The 20,223-nt window shown below is 45.1% G+C and overlaps 3 protein-coding genes across 4 annotated transcripts in view; all 3 read right to left on the bottom strand.

Moving 5' to 3' along the window:
- Positions 1-8,866, bottom strand: part of LOC131282469 (cAMP-dependent protein kinase type I regulatory subunit) — a 36,367-nt gene extending 27,501 nt beyond the window's left edge. The window contains exon 1 of one of the 2 annotated variants that reach the window (XM_058311946.1): positions 8,424-8,866. In XM_058311946.1, coding sequence (XP_058167929.1) covers positions 8,424-8,579 — 156 coding nt within the window. In that variant the 5' untranslated portion in view covers positions 8,580-8,866. Of the gene's footprint in view, positions 1-8,417 lie in introns of both variants that reach the window. The other variant, XM_058311945.1, reaches the window with a different exon arrangement.
- Positions 8,867-10,720: 1,854 nt separating this feature from the next.
- LOC131282236 (putative gustatory receptor 2a) lies at positions 10,721-12,155 on the bottom strand. Its single transcript, XM_058311647.1, has 3 exons — positions 11,073-12,155; positions 10,892-10,990; positions 10,721-10,825 (listed from the first exon to the last, which is right to left on the bottom strand). The coding sequence occupies exons 1-3, from the start codon at positions 12,153-12,155 to the stop codon at positions 10,721-10,723; spliced, it is 1,287 nt and encodes a 428-aa protein (XP_058167630.1).
- A 268-nt stretch (positions 12,156-12,423) lies between these two features.
- LOC131289341 (protein phtf) lies at positions 12,424-17,228 on the bottom strand. Its single transcript, XM_058318579.1, has 5 exons — positions 15,767-17,228; positions 15,233-15,700; positions 13,671-14,587; positions 13,523-13,600; positions 12,424-13,457 (listed from the first exon to the last, which is right to left on the bottom strand). Exons 1-5 carry the CDS (start codon positions 17,226-17,228, stop codon positions 13,308-13,310), a joined length of 3,075 nt encoding a protein of 1,024 aa, XP_058174562.1. The 3' UTR covers positions 12,424-13,307.
- Positions 17,229-20,223: the final 2,995 nt, after the last annotated feature.

Consider the following 20,223-nt stretch of genomic DNA (forward strand, 5'->3'; position numbering starts at 1 on the left):
GGCCTTGTTCATTAGCACTCATCAGCAAAAGTGGAAACCCTGCGTTAGGTGAATGGGGGGAGGGTCAATTGACTCCCTTCTTTAGCAATTGCCCATCCTGACGGTTTTCCCACGGTCCTTACCGTATCCTTTTCCACCTTTGGCACACGCAATGTCAGTGACGCATGTGATTGGAACAGGTTGCGCGCGCGATCGTGTGGGTTTTCCACCACCATGGAAAGTATATTGTGAGAGATTTTGCCGCGATTTGCTTCACCACAATACATAATGATGTAAATAGTTTGCCCTTCAAAACAGACAAGCACACACACACATCGACAAAGGATGTGTGTGTCCTTGCCCGAACAGTTGATGCCAAACGAACGCTCACGAAAACACGTGCGAAATTGAGTTGTATGTTCCACACCGGGATCCGGTTTATTCGAGGGCGCCTGTGTGCGTCCGTAGGTCAACATTCTTTTCCCGCTATCGATGACCTTCGCACGAAGACACACACGCGCGCACGCAAGGAAAAGAGAAAACCTGAACCCGCACTGAGCGGGAGCGGCATGGAAAATGTTTCAACCACAAGCTCCAGAGTGCCGGCGATGATCTCGCGAAAAACGCCCTGACGTCATCGAAAGTTTTCCATACCTCGGGGGGGACGGTTGTATGGTTCCTGCGGTTGTGGGTGTGTGTATTACGATATAACACCAAATAGAGAAAAACTAAGCACCGTTATGTCTCTTTCACTCGTCCGACAGACAATTTCCTCCCGACGCCGGAATTTTCTTCTCATGTGCGAACTTTCGCAATTTAAAAAGCTCTTGAAAAGGGAGCTTTACCGACGGAAAAGACTAGATTCCTGTGGCGCCCTATCATGCACAAATGTGGAACTAAGTCGTTTTCCACGAAGCTTCCAAAGCTTACGTACGCTAGTGACGATGGAAGAAAAAGAAATGCAACACAGGTGCGTATTCCAGTGCTTTTCTGTATAACGCCTGAATTGTGGGGAAAAAAATCCCACGAACCTTTTGCAATGTTATTTTAATCATACAATTTGCCCAAAACCAGCATTTCAATTTTTTTCTTAAGCACTAAGGTGTTTTAAATTTTCAAAGTTAATCACTAACTATGCAACGCTTGTACGTGAGTTCGAAATTGTGGAACCAAGCAGAATTTTGATACAAATTACGAATTTAATATAGAAAAGTACGCAAACAAAAATAAAAATAATTAAAAATTCAATTAAAAAAAACTACAATAACTTATATAAAAAGTAAGACATTCAAAACCAAACCTATAGCCTCTTTCCTAATAAAAACGACTTTTAAGCCATGGTAATAGAAAATTAAGAGAAAAATATTCTCTTGCAGTTCAGTTTACTCGTAAACAAAGTATTATAGGATTAAACGGTTTCATAATCCGTAAACATTTGCCATCGTAAATGTTTCCTTCAAGCAGAGTAAAAACTGAAGCAAACATTATACGATTACGCTCCGAAGCGAGAAGCACTTGTGGAGTAACTTTTTCGAGTAACTCAACAAAAAACAAATATGCGCAAGAAAAACAGACAAACGCATCTCAATCCGCCCGGGCGAGATAACTCCCGTAATACGCAACAGAAAAGTTGGCTCGAGTGACGGAAAAGGCGAACAAAACAACAACAAAAAAATATAGGTTCCGGACGCCACACAAAAGACATTCGCGATGCGATAACAGGTCATGAACTTTTCCACTCCTCCCTCCACGGTGAGTGAAACGCAATGAATAGAATCTCGTAATTAATTGCGTTAGTTGGAGAGGAAAAATGAGGGACGTTTTCCATCCCGTATCTCATATCGTGTGTCCCGGGCAAGTTGTTTTTCAACGAAGCGTTTGCGTTGCCTTTCCCAGCATCCCGACATGCCAGACACTTCAGCGCACAAAGACTTCTACATTCTAGAGCAACCGATGGAAAAGTGTTACAAGCCTTTGTTTGAAAACACTCCTCCAGACAGTGTTTCGTTTGTGGGAGCCACCAAGAAGCTGCGTACCTTCGTTTCCTCCAAACTGCCGTCGGCTTGGGAAGCACCGGATGGCTGATCTGCTTCTGGCATGGCACCCACGCTAGGCTGGATTGTCTTTTCCTCCAGCTCCGGTGCGGGTTCGACTTCCCCCGCTGGGAGCCGGTGGATCCACGGGTTAGTCCTTTGGCTGCCATGGCTCGCTGGTAGCAACGATTGATTCGATTCTTCCCGTGCCGCTTCCGGGCGTGTTGTGCCGATGCCTTCCCGAGCCTGCGAACCATCAAACTCCTGTTGCTCCTGTTGCCGCCGACGAATCGTGTAGAAGCGAAACCTTCGTCGGCTTCCGCTGCGCGAATAAAAACTACCGCCCGCCGGTCGGTGGTTTCGCTGGACCGCGTCTGGCGGGTCCTTCGCGGGGGTGGAGCGCAGGAAGAAGGACCGAACACGACTAAATCGACCACCACCATCACCATTAGGAGCTTCCACCAGCGATGTCGTTCCGTAGCCGGTGGAGGATTCCCTCAGCGATTGATTCTGCTTGACCGCCGATCCTTTGACAGGACCTTTCGCATGGAGCGGCCTTGATTCGATTAATGTGTACTTTGTCGACGAGCCTGCAGCACCATCACCTTCCACCGTTGCCTCCGCCGCCGTCGTAGCCGAGCCCTGCTTCTCGAGCCCGAACAGCGTCCCGAGCCGGTTGCTTAACTGATTGCCCATCCGGAGGAAAATACGAGGGCGAGACACTAATTCTATCACTTCGGGTACTTTCCAAAGAGTCTTCGCCCTACGCGCAAGCCTTTTTCCTTCTGGGAGTCTAAAATTTCAACAGAAATTTACACAAAGTATCACCAAACTAAAGTTACACAACGATTGCACCAGATTTAGGCTGTTTGAAAGAAAATCGAAATGCTTCTCCCCCAGCGACTTTATGCACGAAACGCAACCCAACGTTTATTCGGGGGCTTCGGTGGTCCAGGCACGCCAAGGCACGCATGCATTTACCATTTTATTATCTAATAATCGATACGTTTTACCACACCAAAGTGGCGCTTTTCCGGAGTAAAATGGTTTATCTAACCTCTTTGTGGGATGCCTTCGCGTAGGGAAAACACCCAAGGGCAGGAGGGAATGCGATTGCGTATGATTAGATAGAAACCACCCCACCTCTATCGAATGCAAATATTTGCCAAGTCCTTATCAGTACTTGCATCGATTTTCTCGAGGAAAACAGGTTAACGTTTCAAACCAGACCAGAAAGGGCTCCCCTCTAGCGGAGCGGTCGTATGAGGTGTATCAGGTGACAAAATACATAAACGCGCAAAGAATTAGGGCATTTCGTCGATGCGGATGCGAGACGCTTTGCTTGAAATTGAAACCCTTATTTCGTGCCCTGCTTGGAGTGTTCGTTTCTGTATGTGTGTCTTGAGGGGGAGTGATCGGAGAAGATTAGCCATCCACCCGGGGTGGGTGCTTTTAACCGACCTTATTTTCCCTTCACCCACCCTTGTCGGTGGGAAGGCAGGCCCTATTTTCGATGCCATGTCGGCGACGGCGATAAGAACGAACCTCGGCGGACGAATGACACTGTTGCCGTGGATAAGATAAGCAAACAAGATGCATTGATACGCCTCTTCCATGTAGGAACCATGTGACGTTGTTCAAGCCACAAAGGGAGACGTGCAGGAACGGGTGGTGGAAAGTCGCCTTTATAATAGGATTTATACATTGAATTTAAGCATCCTTTTAAAAAAAGCATAATAAAATATCATCTCAAGGGTATCTTGAGAGATTTATTTTATAATTTGAGCAAACAAACGAGTGAAGAAGGATAAATTACAGTTTTCTGAAGTATTCAGGATATAAAATTGAAACATAAACTGTTGATATTCTCGTTGAGTTAATACCAATCTTTTTTTGTAAGATATTTTCATATAGCAGAGCAATTTTGAAGTGCATTCTTTAAAAAAAAATATCAATTTTATATTTTGTAATCATCACTAATCAGATACATATCTAAAGTAGGTGCAGGCATTAACATCTGAAAAATCCCATGTTGATCGATTTACCCCGTCGATTTAACTGTAGCCATGGTATAGCTATAATTGTCATTTATGGAATAACATAAAAAAAATTTAGATACTTCAACAAGTTAAAAATAGCATAAAAACTTAAGATCGTAGAACTACCTAAAGAAAAATCTGTCGCACTGATGGCAACATAAACAAACAAAACATTCACTCATTACCCAATCTATCGCGTGATACGACCGAATCCCCTCAAGGGCAGCATTAATTATTGACCTGGAAAATCGACTTAACGCACTGACGAAAAGCATTTGACACGGCAACACTCTCCACGATCGTGGAGCTTTTCCTCACGGCGTTCTATCGGTTAATTTGATATATGTTTTCAACGAATGCAATTTGATTTTTCCACATGTTTCTCTTCGCCCACTTTTCATCGAATTCATTGATGGTTCGATCGGGCCCTAAAGGAAATTGGATGTGAATAAAGTTCAGCTTCAAATGAGATGTATTATTCATCGTTAACTTTTCACCTCGCAGCCATAATACGCCTCCGGGTGGACTGTCTGATTTTAATGATTGAGTTTTCATTCTCGCACCGTTTGGCACACCTACCAACGCAAAGCTTCCTTTCCGTTTGTGGAATTGGAAAAAAAAAGTTGTACTTTTTCACACAGGAAAAAAACCTTCATTACTACTATGTTAATTGGATCGTTATGGTGATACGAAGGTGGAAGCTACAGTCAACTGTACAAATTAATTTTTAACAACCATTCTACTCGCTTATTTCGGAACGAATGCCAGTAAGTATGTAACCAGTATGTGGCAAACAAACGAAACAATACTAAACGACACCGTGCGCAAGGAGGGAAACTTTATGTTGCTAAAATGAAACCATTAACGTTCGCTTCTACTTACGAATGCGGGAGTCGGTAGAGAGAGAGCCATTTATATTTAATATTAAACTTCCGGATAGTGCATGGCAACCTTCCGCTTCCCGGGCGGTTGCCCAACAATAATAAATTGACCACCCACCCACACACACATAGGAACAGCGTCGATCGGAGTCACGTAGGCGTCTCCCTTGGTGGTGTACGGTTAGCATCGCAGGACGACACCTACCGACCGATCCGATGTGCAATGTGGTCGATGGTAACATTCTTCCCATATCAACAAGCGACCACCGAAACGAGACACGAACAGGCAAAGCAACAACCGGTTGGTTCCAGGAGAATCACCGTGGAAAACCTTACCCCAGCCAGCAAAAACCTCGAAGCGCAACAGTACGGCCGAAGCTGGGCAAATAATCCCTAGCTTTCCGTTCGTGGAAAAGCTTTTGCAAAGGGGAAACAAGAGACTGGCAACGGGCAACGGGTGGGAAAACTTTCTTTGCATACCGTGCTTATAGAGATTGGAAAACTGAGAGGAGGGACCGGTTTTTGTGTATGTGCAAATGCCAAACTCGCCTATTCGCCTCGCCGGAAAGTAGGGCTGCATTTGGGCTCCGCTGTACCTGGGTGGGCGCCACCCACAACCAAAGGTATCGGTATCAGGTGCAGTAGATGAGGGGGAACTGTTTACTTCCCTTTTTCCCTTCATGGTGAAAAAGAACAAAAACATTCGTTTTTCTTCGGCATGCACCCGGATGGTGGAGATAAAGAAACGCCCGACACACCGTTCTTTCCTGCGTTGTCGGCCTCAGCTAGTCCTGGTGCTCCACACACAGACCTCGGGGTTGTGCAACGAAACATCTGCCAAGCCCGAACCGACGAAAAGGCTTTCCTCGTGCGGCAAACGTTCGCCGTGGAAAACTTCTCATGCAATCTCTTCTGCTAACATAGAAGATCAATGCACGGGAAAAACTCATCTGGAACGGGTTTAAATCGCATTATCAGAGATTACGGGTATGGGATAGGCTTTTGAATATTCGACTTCTAAAGAGGCAAACGACAATCTTGCAGATGAGCAACAAAGCGATTGTCCAATAGACTGCATATTGTTTTCTTCCTGATAACACACATACCGATAGCGAATGATTTTTTTCTGGTCGGTTTTGCAACTGCAATTTGATGTAGTTGATTTTGATAACCAAAAAAAATATTGAAATAACATTTTACGTATTGTATCATGCACCTGACAATCCGAGGCACTTTTGCAAGAACTATATCAGATCTAGTCAGAAGAACTTTTTTGAAAGTATGTTGTGCGATGGTATAAATAAGTTGATTAATTAATAAGTACCATAAGTAGTGTATCGAGTTGCATGATGCAAAACCCCATCTCGACTTATAGATAGATATAGATTTGAAAAATGTCATATACGTCTCATTCATATTATTGAATTTAGCACATTTCGCAAAATATTCCCAGCAAACAATGAAATCATAAATAGAATTAAACACCCATGTACATAAAAAATGTGCGAAGGGAACGTAAAAGCCATCTATGAGGCAGGTAAAATGCACATGACAGATTCACATGGTGCTGCCAAAGCACGCGGTGCGGCAATACTGATCTCGAGCACTCCCGACAACCATTGCCTCCCAATATTGAATGCCATCGTGCACCGTGACGGACCCGTGACGGAAAGGTTCGAGCAATATAGTGTTAAAAGATTGTATCAACCCACTTTCACGTGCGCTTATCGAGCGGTAGTTAAGCAGCTACAAAGAAAGCGAGCGAATCAAAATCCCATCCAAAGCAAAGGCGGCTGCACAGCACTATCGCCGTGAACAAGGTTAGCCCGTTGTCGCCAGCAAGTCGCGGCGTCATCGTTTCGTCATCATCGGCCCCTCCCTCTTCTTATTGGGAGTCCCGCTTCTGGCAGGAACAAGGAAGGGCTTGTAGGAACAAGGAAGTATCTCAATCAAGTTTTAAGCAGATACTTTTCCAATGACCTCATCAGCTCGGTCCCATCGGAGACAGGGTTCCATGGTGAAAAGTTCCGCACGCAAATCTCGAGGGGAGTTCTATTTCCTGCACCAGCCAAAACGGGTCGTTGCTGAAATAGTTTAGAGAGTTTAGTATAACAACTTTGGGGGTGTGTACAAGGCTTGTGACTTTGAGCGAACTTATAACATCTTGCACCTTCATTAGCATGACCAATCTGGTCTATCAGTTCACCTCTGACTAATTTATTTTACCAACCATATTTTTTCCCACCGCTTAATACATTTGAAAGTTCCACTTTCACGCTCCCAATTTTCTTATCGCCGCATCAATCTGTTTCCCCCTTGAACTCGGAAGGAAATGGGGCGAAAATTAAAATCGATTTAATCTGGCACTGTGACGACAGCCAACGGTTCGTCGGCCGGTGCAATCTTCTGCTTGGTGGCTTTGGCCTTGTCTGCAGTGTGGGGTATCTTTCGCACGGACGAAACATGTTCCAGCCGATGTTGAAGATGTTGCTGTTGATTAGAGCAAGCGATTGGCAAACTGTTGATAGCGCTCCGTGTACCAGTTTGGTTGAGCTATGGGACGCATTGAGCATTGTGCACAATGTACAAGGGGGAAAGGTTAATTTTGTTTCCCCCCTTCTGTGACAAAAGGTTTTCCCCATTTTTGCGAGCCCGTTTGTCGATTCGTGTCGAATGTACGGCAAAGCGGCAGTAAGACCTTCGCCGCGAGATCAACACGTTGGCTTTGAGTAACGAATTTGCACCTTCTCCGGACCGCCGGGCTGCCTCGGTTGCCACCGTGGGACCGTGGAGTGATCGATCACGGTGACAGTCGATGATAATCGTTCCCGCTCCCCAAACCCGTCGTTGGCCGTCCCGCATAGCGAGCTTCACACAATTACGATCACGATTGTAGGCAAGCAAGCCGATATTAACTCACGGTTGCATGGCAATGCAACAACAGCAACAACACCCGACAATCGCGAAGGTAAACAAAAAACGCTCCACGGCGCAAAGGGTAAACCGCGTGCATGTGTGTAAGTGGACATGCGCTTGAGCACTGTGTGTTTGGTTGCTGCGGTCTCGATCGCGATCTATCGTGTCATGCTGTTGGGAAGCTGAGATGAAGGGGCGGGGATATGAAACCGACCAGGCCATGGGGTATGTTGGACGTTGGACAGCAAGCGTCATCGTTCTCGCTGAAACGACGGAACGCACAAGGTCAGCTGGCGTCTTGAAACTGGACAGGGACCACAACAGAGTACTCGATCGCCATGATATTTGGACAGGGGAATAAGGAAGAAAGATAGTGCAAAACAAAAACGCAAGTAGAATAGGGTCATGATCACGCGAAGTAGATTCTTGGACTGGACGAACATACCAAGGGCACCAATCAAACATTGTTTAACAATACCTTCCAATAGTTTAAAAAAGTAACGAAAAGAAGATAAATACTTCAACAAACGTGTTCATGAAATCAAAGAGCTCTAAGATCCGGTACGTACACTTACCCGCTCCAGCTTCTGGAAGTACTGCCGCAGAAAGACGATCGGATTTTCCGGCCGGGAAATGCACAGCTGCACGATGCAATCCTTCATCAGCCGCTGGATGCGGTGCGTCTGGATGTACGCCTCACATTCCCGCAGATGTTGCTCCTCTTCCGACATGCTGCTGGCTGGACGGTACGGTAGGTGAACACCGAAGGATTACACTAGTTCCCTGGGATACGTGATCCGTCCGGCGGTCACTGGCAACTTTTTGCAGGCGTGTGGTGAGGGAAAACCCTACTCACGAAACCGATAATCGACACTCGAGCACAGCAAACGGAGCGAAACTAGTCGCGGTGGATATTTCGACAGCCAATGATGCTGGTTGACTAGATTGATCACAGAGCCTACTTAGTGTATGTAGGACAGGGGGGTTCGATTGGTTGTTTCGTTTCGGCTGTACTAGGATAACAGAAGTACTCTTCGATAATATTATGCAAAGACGGTGTATCTAATTGCCCGAGGTGGGGTTTTTCGGGACACGTACGTTCTCAAAAGTGATCCATCCAGCTGAATCTGCACTACCGCACTGAGACTTTCACATCCAAAATGGACAACTACGACGTGACTGCGGATGAACTGTGACAGCTGTTTGCTTGCGGATCACTTTCTTTCGACACGGGCTGAATAGTTTCGTTTCGATATGCACGACGATCGGCAAATGGGAAGAATATTTTCTGGTTGTCGATAGTATTCGCTTTTCACCACACGGTTCGGTACACCGAAGGGGGAATATGGGTGTCACACTATCGACACGACGGAACACTCCCAAAACAGAACCAGCAACCGAATCTGCCTCCGTTTAAAGGGGGGGATAAAGGATGATAAAAACGAGAAACCCTGACCACGATACGGTGGACGCTGGAGGTTTACTTCGGGTAACCGAAGAAATATATTGCACTAACTACAATGCGATGCGAATACCACGGGAATCTGGCGATTTTCTAGATGTATCGTTTCTGAAAACAACGCACGACCAAGGCTACTCGGACGTGCAGTAATTGTTTCTAGAGGTAAGGCCATAACATGTTTTGATGTCTCTTTATTTTGATTTTGCGTATCGAAACATTTTACGTTTTCAACTCACCGCCTGTCTTTCAAATGCCACGAATGTGTACTTTTGAGAAAAACAAATCTTTTGAACAATTCAATGCTTCCAAAAATGAGTTTAATGCAATTTCTTTCTAATGAACGATATTTTTCTCCTTCAAAATGCACTTTGTAATCCAACCTGTATAGGCAAAGCTTTAAACCTTGGGCTCGACCTATTTTGACAACTGAGCAACAGCTAGCCTTCTCACTCTCGCACACAGATCAAGCACTTTTAGCAAGATTACTAAACACTAGACAGGTTGCGACAAGCAGAACATTTTTACCGCTTGACGATAAAAAAATGAAAGAAAAATTTGACAAACAAGTTGGAATGGTTTGTTGCGCTGCTATTTTCAATCAAAGAAGGCTTTAACCAGATTATTAAAGTTAGCGGAGGGACATATTCACAATTCCACGAGAGCAGGCGTTAAGAGAACTCGAAATTTATTGAACACAATCTTTGAGTACCGGTGTGCCTGTAGCCGGGCTAAATCCTCGATAAACTTCGTAAACGATTTTTAAGTTCATATCATTCTTCAAAATCAACTCATTGTACACATTGAATCCTTCCTCCGATTCTATGATTTAGAGCAATGTTGTTTCTCACATCTTACGCATATCACAACCTATACGGCCATGGTCCAAGCAAACCAAAAGAATATTAAAAGAGAAGCATTTTTATGCGAGCCACTAAATAATCTTCATCGTTCCTGAAAACCGCAACAACACCACCGTTATTTTGACAGACAAATTGTAAACAAGATATTCAAAATGGTTCCGAGCAAAACTGCTCTGTCGCAACCTGTCTAGTATTTAGTAACCTTGACTTTTAGTTTGACAACCGATTGAACTAGAGTAGAGTAATTCAGATTCAGATTCATGTATCTGAATCACTCTTTCCAGCGACTCATTCATGAGTCTCTGAATCAATGCGAAAGAATCTTGCATGAAAAGTTCATATGAGGGAGTCATGCCAAAAGATACAGTTCTAGATACTGTAGAGCGCCGATTATTCAGGGTATTCAGATCCAAGTGGCTGTTAGATAATCGAATTACACGGACATCATCTCCTTGCTGTTTTTGCTCTTTATTTGTGTCAATTATTTGAGAAAACAAGTTTATTAACTCATTCACCAAATTTGTGCCAGTAACTGTTACCAATCGTCCTTTTAAATCTGGAATCGAGAAACGAATGTAGATTTTTTCACTTCATCCGCGTACAGGATGTAGAACTGAATGTAGATAACCAAGTACGTCGTGATTGCGCCAATCATCTGCAGCAAAACAGGGAGAAACGTGCGCCATTAACAATCATCAAATTACTCAACAATCGTACCTACCCCGCACAGCATGTTGCAATCGATAAGGAAAAAACCCATCGCTGAGAATTTGAACACCTTGTTCGATGCTTGAAAAGGCACGGTAAGTTTGATGATTTGCTATTATAAGAATGGTAACAAACAGGAATGTTATAAGAGAATTTTTTAAATTTAAATCACGTGCCATCCATCCGGTACTTACTTCGGACGACATTTGACGAGAACCACGTAGTTGCAAATCCGAGAGTAGATCGTTGGCCTGCTTGGTTTTGTTGGATATTTTCTCACACAGCAACACGATCGTCAGAAGCACACCAAGGTTGATCAAGATCGTGTTGAAGCAAACCATCAACGACCAAATGGTGAATCCATTTTCGTCTGTAAACCAGTAAAGGATGGTATAGCTATAGTACAGCTGAATCGTCGTTACGATGAAGATCGACGTGAACGTCAGCAGAAACAGCAGTCCGTAGTAGCGATCGGCCATTTTGCAGATGTCGTACAGATCGTTGTACAGATACAGGATCTTCGGTAACTTCAGGTGGCTCATGGGATCGTTATCCATTCCTCCGCTCGGCACCTCAATGACATGCAGGCCTATCTTCGACGGTTCATTAGACGTGGAAATGGTGGGCTTACGCGAATGGAGCAACATTTTCCTCCCGATCACCGGATGCTGCTCGTCTTGCAGCATTTGGTTGAGCAGCCGGAAACGGCCGTTAATGTAGAGCAGCAGCAAGATAACTTGAGTAACGGCGATCACATTGATAAACTGGGGCAGTATGGTAATGATCCAATAATCAACCCGAATCATTCCCTTAAACACGGTCACATAGCAATCGAACGAGGTCATCAGCACGAGAAACGTGATCGTGCCGGCAATGATACCAACGTTCCAGCGTGTCATCTGTCTGAAGTTGGTCATAATCGAGGCCTTCGTCAAATCCTGCTCCAGCTTTCGCAGCCCGCGTACCAGCTCAGCAAAGTTGCGCAACTTGAACGCCGGACTGAGCAAAATGGTCGTCAGCATGATGGCGTTGCTGATGAGCTGGAAATAGTTGGAGATCCGGGAAATGCGATCGTTGCCGTGGTCGCTCGTGGCAATGGAGGACACCATCGACGTCCAGTAGAACGTAACGAACCCACCGACCGCACAGCACAACGGTTTCGACAGGCGAACCCGGCTCGCGTTCAGCTCGAACGGAGACAGACCAACCAAACGGTAGAATTTGAAGTTCATCTCAATGATCGACGTGATCGAGTTGACCGGCACTTTATTCTTCATCTCGTGGACACTTTCGACTACAGAAGGCACAAAGAAAAAAGTGTTATTGACCTTCCCTCCTGGGTGTTGAGCTCCTTTTATACATCATCAGCTTCTCATTAAGAGCAAAGCATTATGTATTGCACAAGAGTCAATATAAAGCTAAAAGGATTTATTTATGCATGGTGAGAATCGCACCATCGGGTTCGATTTATGTTTAATAGTAAAGGGAGTGTGGGTTTCTTTCGGTTTTTTACACAATAACAACTATCGGTTTATGATTTTAACAATTATCTTCTTTGAGAACTACTAAAATAGAGCGAATCTAGTGTGGCAAGAACGTGCCGTACGTTCGACCTTTCTTACCGTTGCATCAAGTTAAAGATTATAATAATTGATTTGTTTGCCGTAAAGTGAAAGTAGGCGTAGGTTCTGCTATCCTGTTATCTTTACATTTTTAACACATACATTTAACACACGTACACACTTACACACCTAATTCACGTCGACAGGAGGAACAGGACCAGTCGTAAAACGCACAACTCCTTAAACGCAGGCATGATTTGCTCCGGCAACCGGGCCACTAGTGCTGTGTGAAGCTCATCCCCATCTAAAACGACGTAAACGACCTCTTTTTCTCTGCCGTGTAAAAGTGTTTTGCCTCCCCGTTTGCTACAACTTTGCTTTGCAGAGTGTGATATTATTTAAAAATCTTTGCTAGTTGATTAATTTCCTCCTAGAAAAATAAACTCTATACGATTCAGTTCTAACACAGTTCCCACACTGGGATATCTATCTCTTTAGCTTCTTTCCCGAGAGGGACGGCGGCTACGAAAACTTGCTACCAAAAACTACCGATCAACGGATCGTGACATTCTACTAACCCTGTGTTGTGCAGTTTACTGCATCATCGTACATCTACCACCGTTCGGCTTAACCCTATTGCACTACCAATTTAACATCCACACTCATCACCCTCAAGGGGTATCGTCAGGCATGAGAATCATCAGGTTAGGAATCATTCATTGCTCCTTGCACAGGTATATATGGGCGAGTTGTTTGTTATCTACCGGTTGCGTCACAATCTTGCAACCATATTTTCATAACCAGTTAATACTATCGATCTGGCACAAGGTTGGCCAGACCCGAAACATTCTAGCGATCGAGAGACCATTACTTAATCTTGATTTTGTGGAGTTTAAGCTTAAACCCGAGCATTTCGCTAAGCACGCCGGAAAGGGCGGACAGAATGACCACCTTTACGGTGGTATAAAGATAGGGGTTCGCACTGAGACCGGAGATTTTGAACGGAGATTCCAGTTCCTGAGGGAAGGAAAACAAAACATAGTTAAACAATCTTCAACTGAGGGGCCCCTTTCCGAACATACCTTTAGGAGGTCGGCCGCCAATTTAAGCACATTATTCGATATCATTAGCTCATCTTTTTTGTTTGGCTTTTGCTCGATCTGCAAGCGAAAGAAATGTGTTAAATCAAACCTTTTTCTCTGGTCCTATATTTATTCAATCATCACTTACCTGAACATAGAGATTAATCTGCTCGGTGATCAGCACCGACACGCTCTTGTACTTTTTGTTGATCTTCGTCCCCAGTGTCATGAAGCGCAGCAGAAACGTACCAAACGCACAGGACCAGGCGAGCGCTTCCAGGTTGAACTGCGAGTGCAAATGCACTGAATCCTTCAGCCACTCGACGCTCAGGAACGCCAACAGCAGCAACGTGATGATGAAAGCCGCCGACACAATTACGTCGACCGAGTTCTGTGGACCGCGCCGTTTCAGGTACGATCGTACGCACAGCCACGTCTTGATGTTGCGCACCTTGTTGAGGCGAAAGTGCGGAATGGCGGACTTCTGTGCCCGCCGGGACGAGGTCAGATGGGAGAATAGCTTCGCGTACAGGAACCGCTGCTTGAACGTGCGCTCGGCCACGGCCAGCAGGAAAAACACCAGAAACGTGAGCACCAACCGCAGGAAGAAACCTAGCACCAGGACGAACCGCTCCCATTCGCTTTCACCGAAGGCGAAGCGGAAGATCGCCAGCAGCGAGAAGGATGCCTTCTCGAACAGTATCAGCGGCATGTCGAGAAAGTTCACCTCGGTCGAATTGGTCGAATCGACGGTCGCTTCGCACAGCCTACAGAAGGCGGGTACCAGCGACAGGAACACGCTAAGCACCACCCCGATGTAGACGTAATCGCACGACTCGGGCATCGCTTCGACACGTTCGATGATGGCGGACGATATCTCCAGCACAGACATTTCCGCCTTTTTGGCCTCGCGCGCCTCCCAGATGGTACAGCTGACACGGTCATTTGCACCGCAGGCCGGATTCAGTATGATCGTTGGGGCATCCTCGAGCTCGTAGTCATCGTCCGAGTGCTCGTTCTGCGTATCGGAATGGTCCAACTCGGAGCTGTAGCTACATTCTTCACCTAGGGGAGGGAAAAACACAAACGCAATCAATTAGATTCGAATTAGAACTAGAATACATGTAACAAAGTGCTTTCCATAACTAAATTTCGTCACAGAATGTCTTTCTTCCTAAACTGCAGCCAAATTGTTTTACTAAATTATATGCGAAAATTTGCGATACTTTAAAAAATATTCCTTTTTCTAAAATTGGCGATGATTGCCAGTGTCTAAAACTGTTTTGCTAATATAATTCATACGAGCTATAAAATATAAATTAAATTGTCTCTCAATTGATGATTGTTCCTAACACTAAAAATATACAGTAAATACACACATTACATTATTCTACTTATTACATTCCAATCTATTTGATAAATAGTAAAAAAAAAATTATGTACATCTGTAAAAATGTGTCAAAATGAATTTGTGTTATTTTGCAAAACTACTGTCAGATTAGTATTGGTCAGCTAATCCTTCTCATAATGATTGGTAAGGTGAGCACACGTTGAATTAATGGAGAGATAAAATTATTTGATTCTTTTGCAAAACTCGTTATCACTAAACTATACTGATTCTTGCATGACTCACGTGTCGCAAAGCGCTTGTTAAGATTTGTTTATCGAATGTTTAGTCTGAAGAAATGGTATTCGAGTTTATGAGCATACCTTCGGTCAGTACGGAGGGTTGATGGTGAAAGTGGTGCTGATGGGGATGAGGCGGATGATGCACGGTATGCAGCGGCTGCATGGAATGACGATGAAGGTGGTGAAGCAAATGGTGCTGCGCCACGAGTACCGATGGTGGCGCCGATGGGCGCATGCCGACGGGATGATGGCGAAGCGAAGGTGGCGGTGAGTGGTGGTGCATGTGTGGCGGCGACGGCGAATGCAAATCGTACTCGTTCTCGTCGTCCGTGTCGCTGCAGCTTGTCCCTAGCTTTTCGTCCGGACCGCTCGACCGTCTCGTACCGTCGTCCTTGGACGGGCGGGCCGGGTCTGACGCTGCCAGTTGCTGCTTACTTGAGTCCTTTGGTCGCCGTTGCCGTTCCCGAACGCTCCCGTTGGCGGTGTCCGATTCGGATGCGTTACGCTTCAACTCTTTCACTCGTGGTGCTTCTACGGGGGTTACCATATCTGGCCTGAGTTTGGCCGTCGATTCCGTTTGCTTGTGGTGCAGTTGAAAGGGGACATTCAACACACCCTCGCTAACACCAACCGGTGAGCCGAGACCAGCAGAGGTGGTATTTTTCAACGTGTCCGTATCGGAGTCCGACTGGCGATGCTGCTCTTGGGCCTCCATCGCGGTGCTGCTGTCAATCCATTCACCTTTAACATCCATCTTCCGGTAGTACACCCGCCGATCGGCATGAAAAACGTTCCCCACGCTATCCTCTCCGCCGGAGCTTTTCCCGTTCAAACTTTCAAACCCGTCGTCATCAACGATCGCCTCCGAAGGGGACGTATCGGAACGGGCCCGTTCCGGTACCGCCGGATCCCAGTTAACGTTGCGTCGACGCAGCCCCACCGGAACAAGAAGCATCTCGTCCGATCCCGCGTGATCACTCGTTGTCGGCAGCGAAACGCGTCCATTCGGTGGTGAATGATCACTGGAACTGTTTGTCGTCGTGATCGTTACATCTACCATGGGACACCGTTGTTGGTAGCTATTTGCCGAGTGACCGGGGTTACTCGGTGGTCCGCAATCCCGCACCGTTATGCCAACCGGGTCGTCAAGCATTTTTCTCAACGAACTTGTTTTCGCCGTGCTCTCACCGTTCAGCTGAAGTGGTTGCCTTTCGACGGCATCACTGCTCGTGCTGCTGCTCGTGCTACACGCACCCTTCTTCGGGGCCGTCCGTGCCGGTGAGCTGGTGGCCGACTTGGAGCCACCAACACTTGCGAACGCTTTCTTGCTTCGATCCTCGCAGGGAGTTTTGGATGCGGACGATTGTGTCGTCTCGGAGTGTGCGCGGACCCGTCGCTTCCGGCGTATGCGCTGCTCCCGTTGCTTCTTACTCATCGCCATACCGGCCGTGGACATCGAGTTACTTGCCGTCGCCGAAGCGGTTGCGTGTTGCGACGTTGTGGAGGTTCCATGCGAGTGACACTTTTGCGAGAGCTTCCGCTCGCAGGAGAAAAGCGACGAGCCGTTGTTGTTTGAAGCCGTCGCGACGATCTGTGAGTGAATAACGCTGAGAAGCAGGCTCAGGGCGAGTGGAATTAAAAAGTCCGACATCGTCACTATGTGATCGACCTGGTCGGCACACGTACCCTCCTCCTCGTCATTGTTCGCAACGATCGATCGTGCTCGGTAGCTGTAGATGCCGAGGTTGAGCATTTGCAGGAGATAAAGTGTGAGCAGCAGCATAAACACCCCGGGGGACGTTTGCTGAACCCACCAGCGGGCGTACACCGGAAGTAGCAGAAAGCGTAACGCGGCCAGGTAGAGCACGGTCAGGATGGAGAGCTTCGATTTAGCCTTCGGAAAGGTGGAACCGCGCACCAGATCGACATCGATCAGTTCGGTTTTGAGCTTGGTGTTCTTCAGCGGCAGATGGTTGATGCCGGCCAGTATTTTCTGCTCGATCGTTTTCTCCCATTGTTGCTTGTCGTAGGTGCCGATCTTCTTCTGATACCATGCGACCAACGCATCAAGGCGCATGCTCCAACGTTGCTGCAAGCGACACTCCACTCGTGCGGATAAAAAATCTACCAATGAGGAAAATGAGGAAAAAAAGATAACATTATTTTGTTTTCCACCACACACGTGCGATTTCGATAGTAGCCCTACAAGATAAAGCACTTCTACTTTGTGTGATAAAAATTAAAAAACAATCTCTTCAGTGCACGAACACACTTGTTTAAACATGGTTATGCAACCATTTTTTTATGCTACTGAAGTGCGAAATGGACCCGCAGTCAAACGTTTATCGACGGAAAAAGTTTTTTCAACGCATAAAAAAATCAGTGGAAGGCATATCAAAGCTGCGATATTTTTTTGAAATTTTAATTATCAGCTTTCTCTCCCTCTGAATCATTGGAACGTTTAAATCTGTATCACATTTTTTAACAGTGTCTCTTGCGAACGGGGAATACCTGTTATTTTTTAATTTTATTTTTAGAGCAGACAAACCGATCGAAACAAGCAATCGCGATGGTTCATTCCAATGCTATTTTTAAGCTAGGCTGGTTAAGAGAACCGGCTAGTCACAAGGGCACGCATGGCATTTTAAAGATAATAACACAACACATATTCTAAAGAAAGCTGTCTGTTTACCTTCACTGTACGATGGTTGGCTTCTACAAACGCAAGGATTGATTCTTTTTCTTCTGCGATAGATAAAGAGTTAAATCTTTATTATTGCAACGATCCGACCCCACTAAAAACACTTTCACCAGTAACATAAACTACCTATAACATCACCATTGAGGGGGGTCAATGCATGCACAGGCAAACACTACACAGCGGGGGTTTAATCTGCTTTGGTGGCGGTTTGGTGGACAAGACCTGTGAAAAAATTATGCGACCATTAAGCCCTCGATTTTTTCCCCTAGTATCGACGACGTAATTCTACTCGTTGGTTCAGGTGCAAAGAACTTTCTTCTTTTTTCCTCGAAGTCGCATTGTTTTTAGGCAAAGCAAACAGATAAACTCGCTTGCAATAACAGACCTTTTTCACTTTTCGGTCCTCTTCACTTAATTAAACTTGAACTTTGTTTCACGAACTTTCCAACTTGCATTGCATTTTGTTGTGTCTGCTATTGCCGAACACTTCTGCAAGTGCGACTTTCTTCTCGAAAAAAAGCACCCCTTGTCTTTGTTTACATTTACAAACAGATGACGGACTAGTGTTGGCAGAATCGGGATTCGGAAGATTCAAAGACTCGATCCCTTGACGGATTTTCGAGGATTGTATATCATTTGACTCGCTTGGGATTTGAATTAGATTTTATTTGTTTGATATACTTGCATGTCACGTACATGATATGAAAGATTGGGATTTGGATAAGGTGATTCGGATCTGAGGACGGAATTGAATTTAAAGATTCGAATCCTTCCAGGGATATGATTTTCCCACCACTACTTTTGACAGAATGCTATATGCTGTCAATGTGCTGTGTATGCTGGCAGTTTAAAACTTTCCACTTGAACAATCTAAACCGATTCAATTTTACAAAATACAACTAGGAAAACATAAACCATACTTGAAAATTCTATTTTTGTGCATATCTAACTGCTGTAAACCAGTTATTTTTATTTAACTAATCATTTGATGAAGTTAAAATATGTTTAGTACAGCCCGGTTGACAGAAATTGACATAGTTGCTGGTACTATGTAGTTCCAGCAAGAGTTCCAGCAATCTGCCATGGAAAAACTTGCTGGTACTACATGACAGCTGCAAAAAATTTGAATTTTTGTCAACCGGGAGTAGTACTAAAAGGAGGCGGTTAAAATTATACAAGGAAGTCAAAGTGAAGTTTGTTACATACATTTCAAAATATGAGTTGGAAAGTCGATGAAAACTGGGACTTAAATTGCCAACAAAAAGTAATTCCCTCTCCTGAACATCAAGAAAAATTTCCAAAGTGGAATAAACGACGAAAAACGACGTTTTCTGAAGAGCATATTCATTTTTACAATCCAATTTTCTCACATTCATCGTTTAAACTGATAATTGCGAACACCATGTGATGTTAAAATAAAATTGTAAAATACATGTATCTACCTACAGCATTTTGTCATGAACGGTACGAAATCTTCAATATGGCATAAACCTTCTCTGTGTTATGATAGTCCTTACTATTCCATGCCATCAGAAAACATCTATTTTTTATGACGCCGTTCAAACATAATGTATCCCAAAAAATAATCGACGATACAACTCTTTTCGGTCCTCAGTAATAGGTAGTATGCATTACACCGGGGTTCTATATTCTCAATCACATAAACAAATTTGATTTGACGGTGTTTACGGTAAGCAGCATTATTGAGGCATTTTTTATTATTTGCCTTCAGTCATATTGTGAACACTTTGAAAAACAGTTTTCAACGAAAGCCTCAACGTTACAACGAGAAACTCTTGTTTGGTTAATCACCGCTGGAACTAATAACTTTGGCTCGATATAACTACATCCTTGAAATCGACTCAAAGTCCTTGCAATTAAGTCAAGGCAATTTACTAACAGAGACTCAATGCCCAGCCGCAGATCAGAGAACGTTTAGAGAACTTAAGACTCTGGCCGTGATTTGTGAAGTATTCGGGAAGTAGTCGTGTGCTGATCGGAAAATTTCAGAGAGATTCGTGCCATACGGTAGGGAAGAGCGTGAGCAAAAGTAGTATAAGGAGTCTACGGACGAAAGAAAAACAAGTAAATTGAGAAAATGAGCTCTAGGCAAAAGGGAAAATGATCCTCACGATCCGGCATCCGTACGATCGCCTCGCGAAACGCTTAAGCGCATCCTATCCGTCCGTGTGCGTGTATGGGACGAAACCGAAGGAAATGATATTTTTAACATCACCCGAGCGGTGGAAATCGTCGCTGGCCGGCCGCGAAAAGCCGTTCGCACCGAGCGCGCACCGCAGTTACGAGCGGACCTCTGAACGGAGCGGAACTTGAGACTGCAAGTCCGCGAAACATCCCCCAGCAGCACGAG

Source organism: Anopheles ziemanni, chromosome 2, assembly GCF_943734765.1.
Source record: "Anopheles ziemanni chromosome 2, idAnoZiCoDA_A2_x.2, whole genome shotgun sequence".
NCBI classification, from domain to species: domain Eukaryota; kingdom Metazoa; phylum Arthropoda; class Insecta; order Diptera; family Culicidae; genus Anopheles; species Anopheles ziemanni.

What these genes read in the sequence shown, in the direction of transcription:
- LOC131282236 (XM_058311647.1), bottom strand. Translation starts at nt 12,155, where the DNA reads ATGAAGAATAAAGTGCCGGTCAACTCGATCACGTCGATCATTGAGATG. An exon ending in CTCGTCAAATGTCGTCCGAA is followed by an intron (nt 10,991 to 11,072) that starts GTAAGTACCGGA and finishes TTCTTATAATAG; the next exon opens with CAAATCATCAAACTTACCGT. An exon ending in ATTGCAACATGCTGTGCGGG is followed by an intron (nt 10,826 to 10,891) that starts GTAGGTACGATT and finishes GTTTTGCTGCAG; the next exon opens with ATGATTGGCGCAATCACGAC.
- LOC131289341 (XM_058318579.1), bottom strand. Translation starts at nt 17,228, where the DNA reads ATGCGCCTTGATGCGTTGGTCGCATGGTATCAGAAGAAGATCGGCACC. An exon ending in ACCCTCCGTACTGACCGAAG is followed by an intron (nt 14,588 to 15,232) that starts GTATGCTCATAA and finishes TCCCTCCCCTAG; the next exon opens with GTGAAGAATGTAGCTACAGC. An exon ending in AGATTAATCTCTATGTTCAG is followed by an intron (nt 13,601 to 13,670) that starts GTAAGTGATGAT and finishes TTTCGCTTGCAG; the next exon opens with ATCGAGCAAAAGCCAAACAA.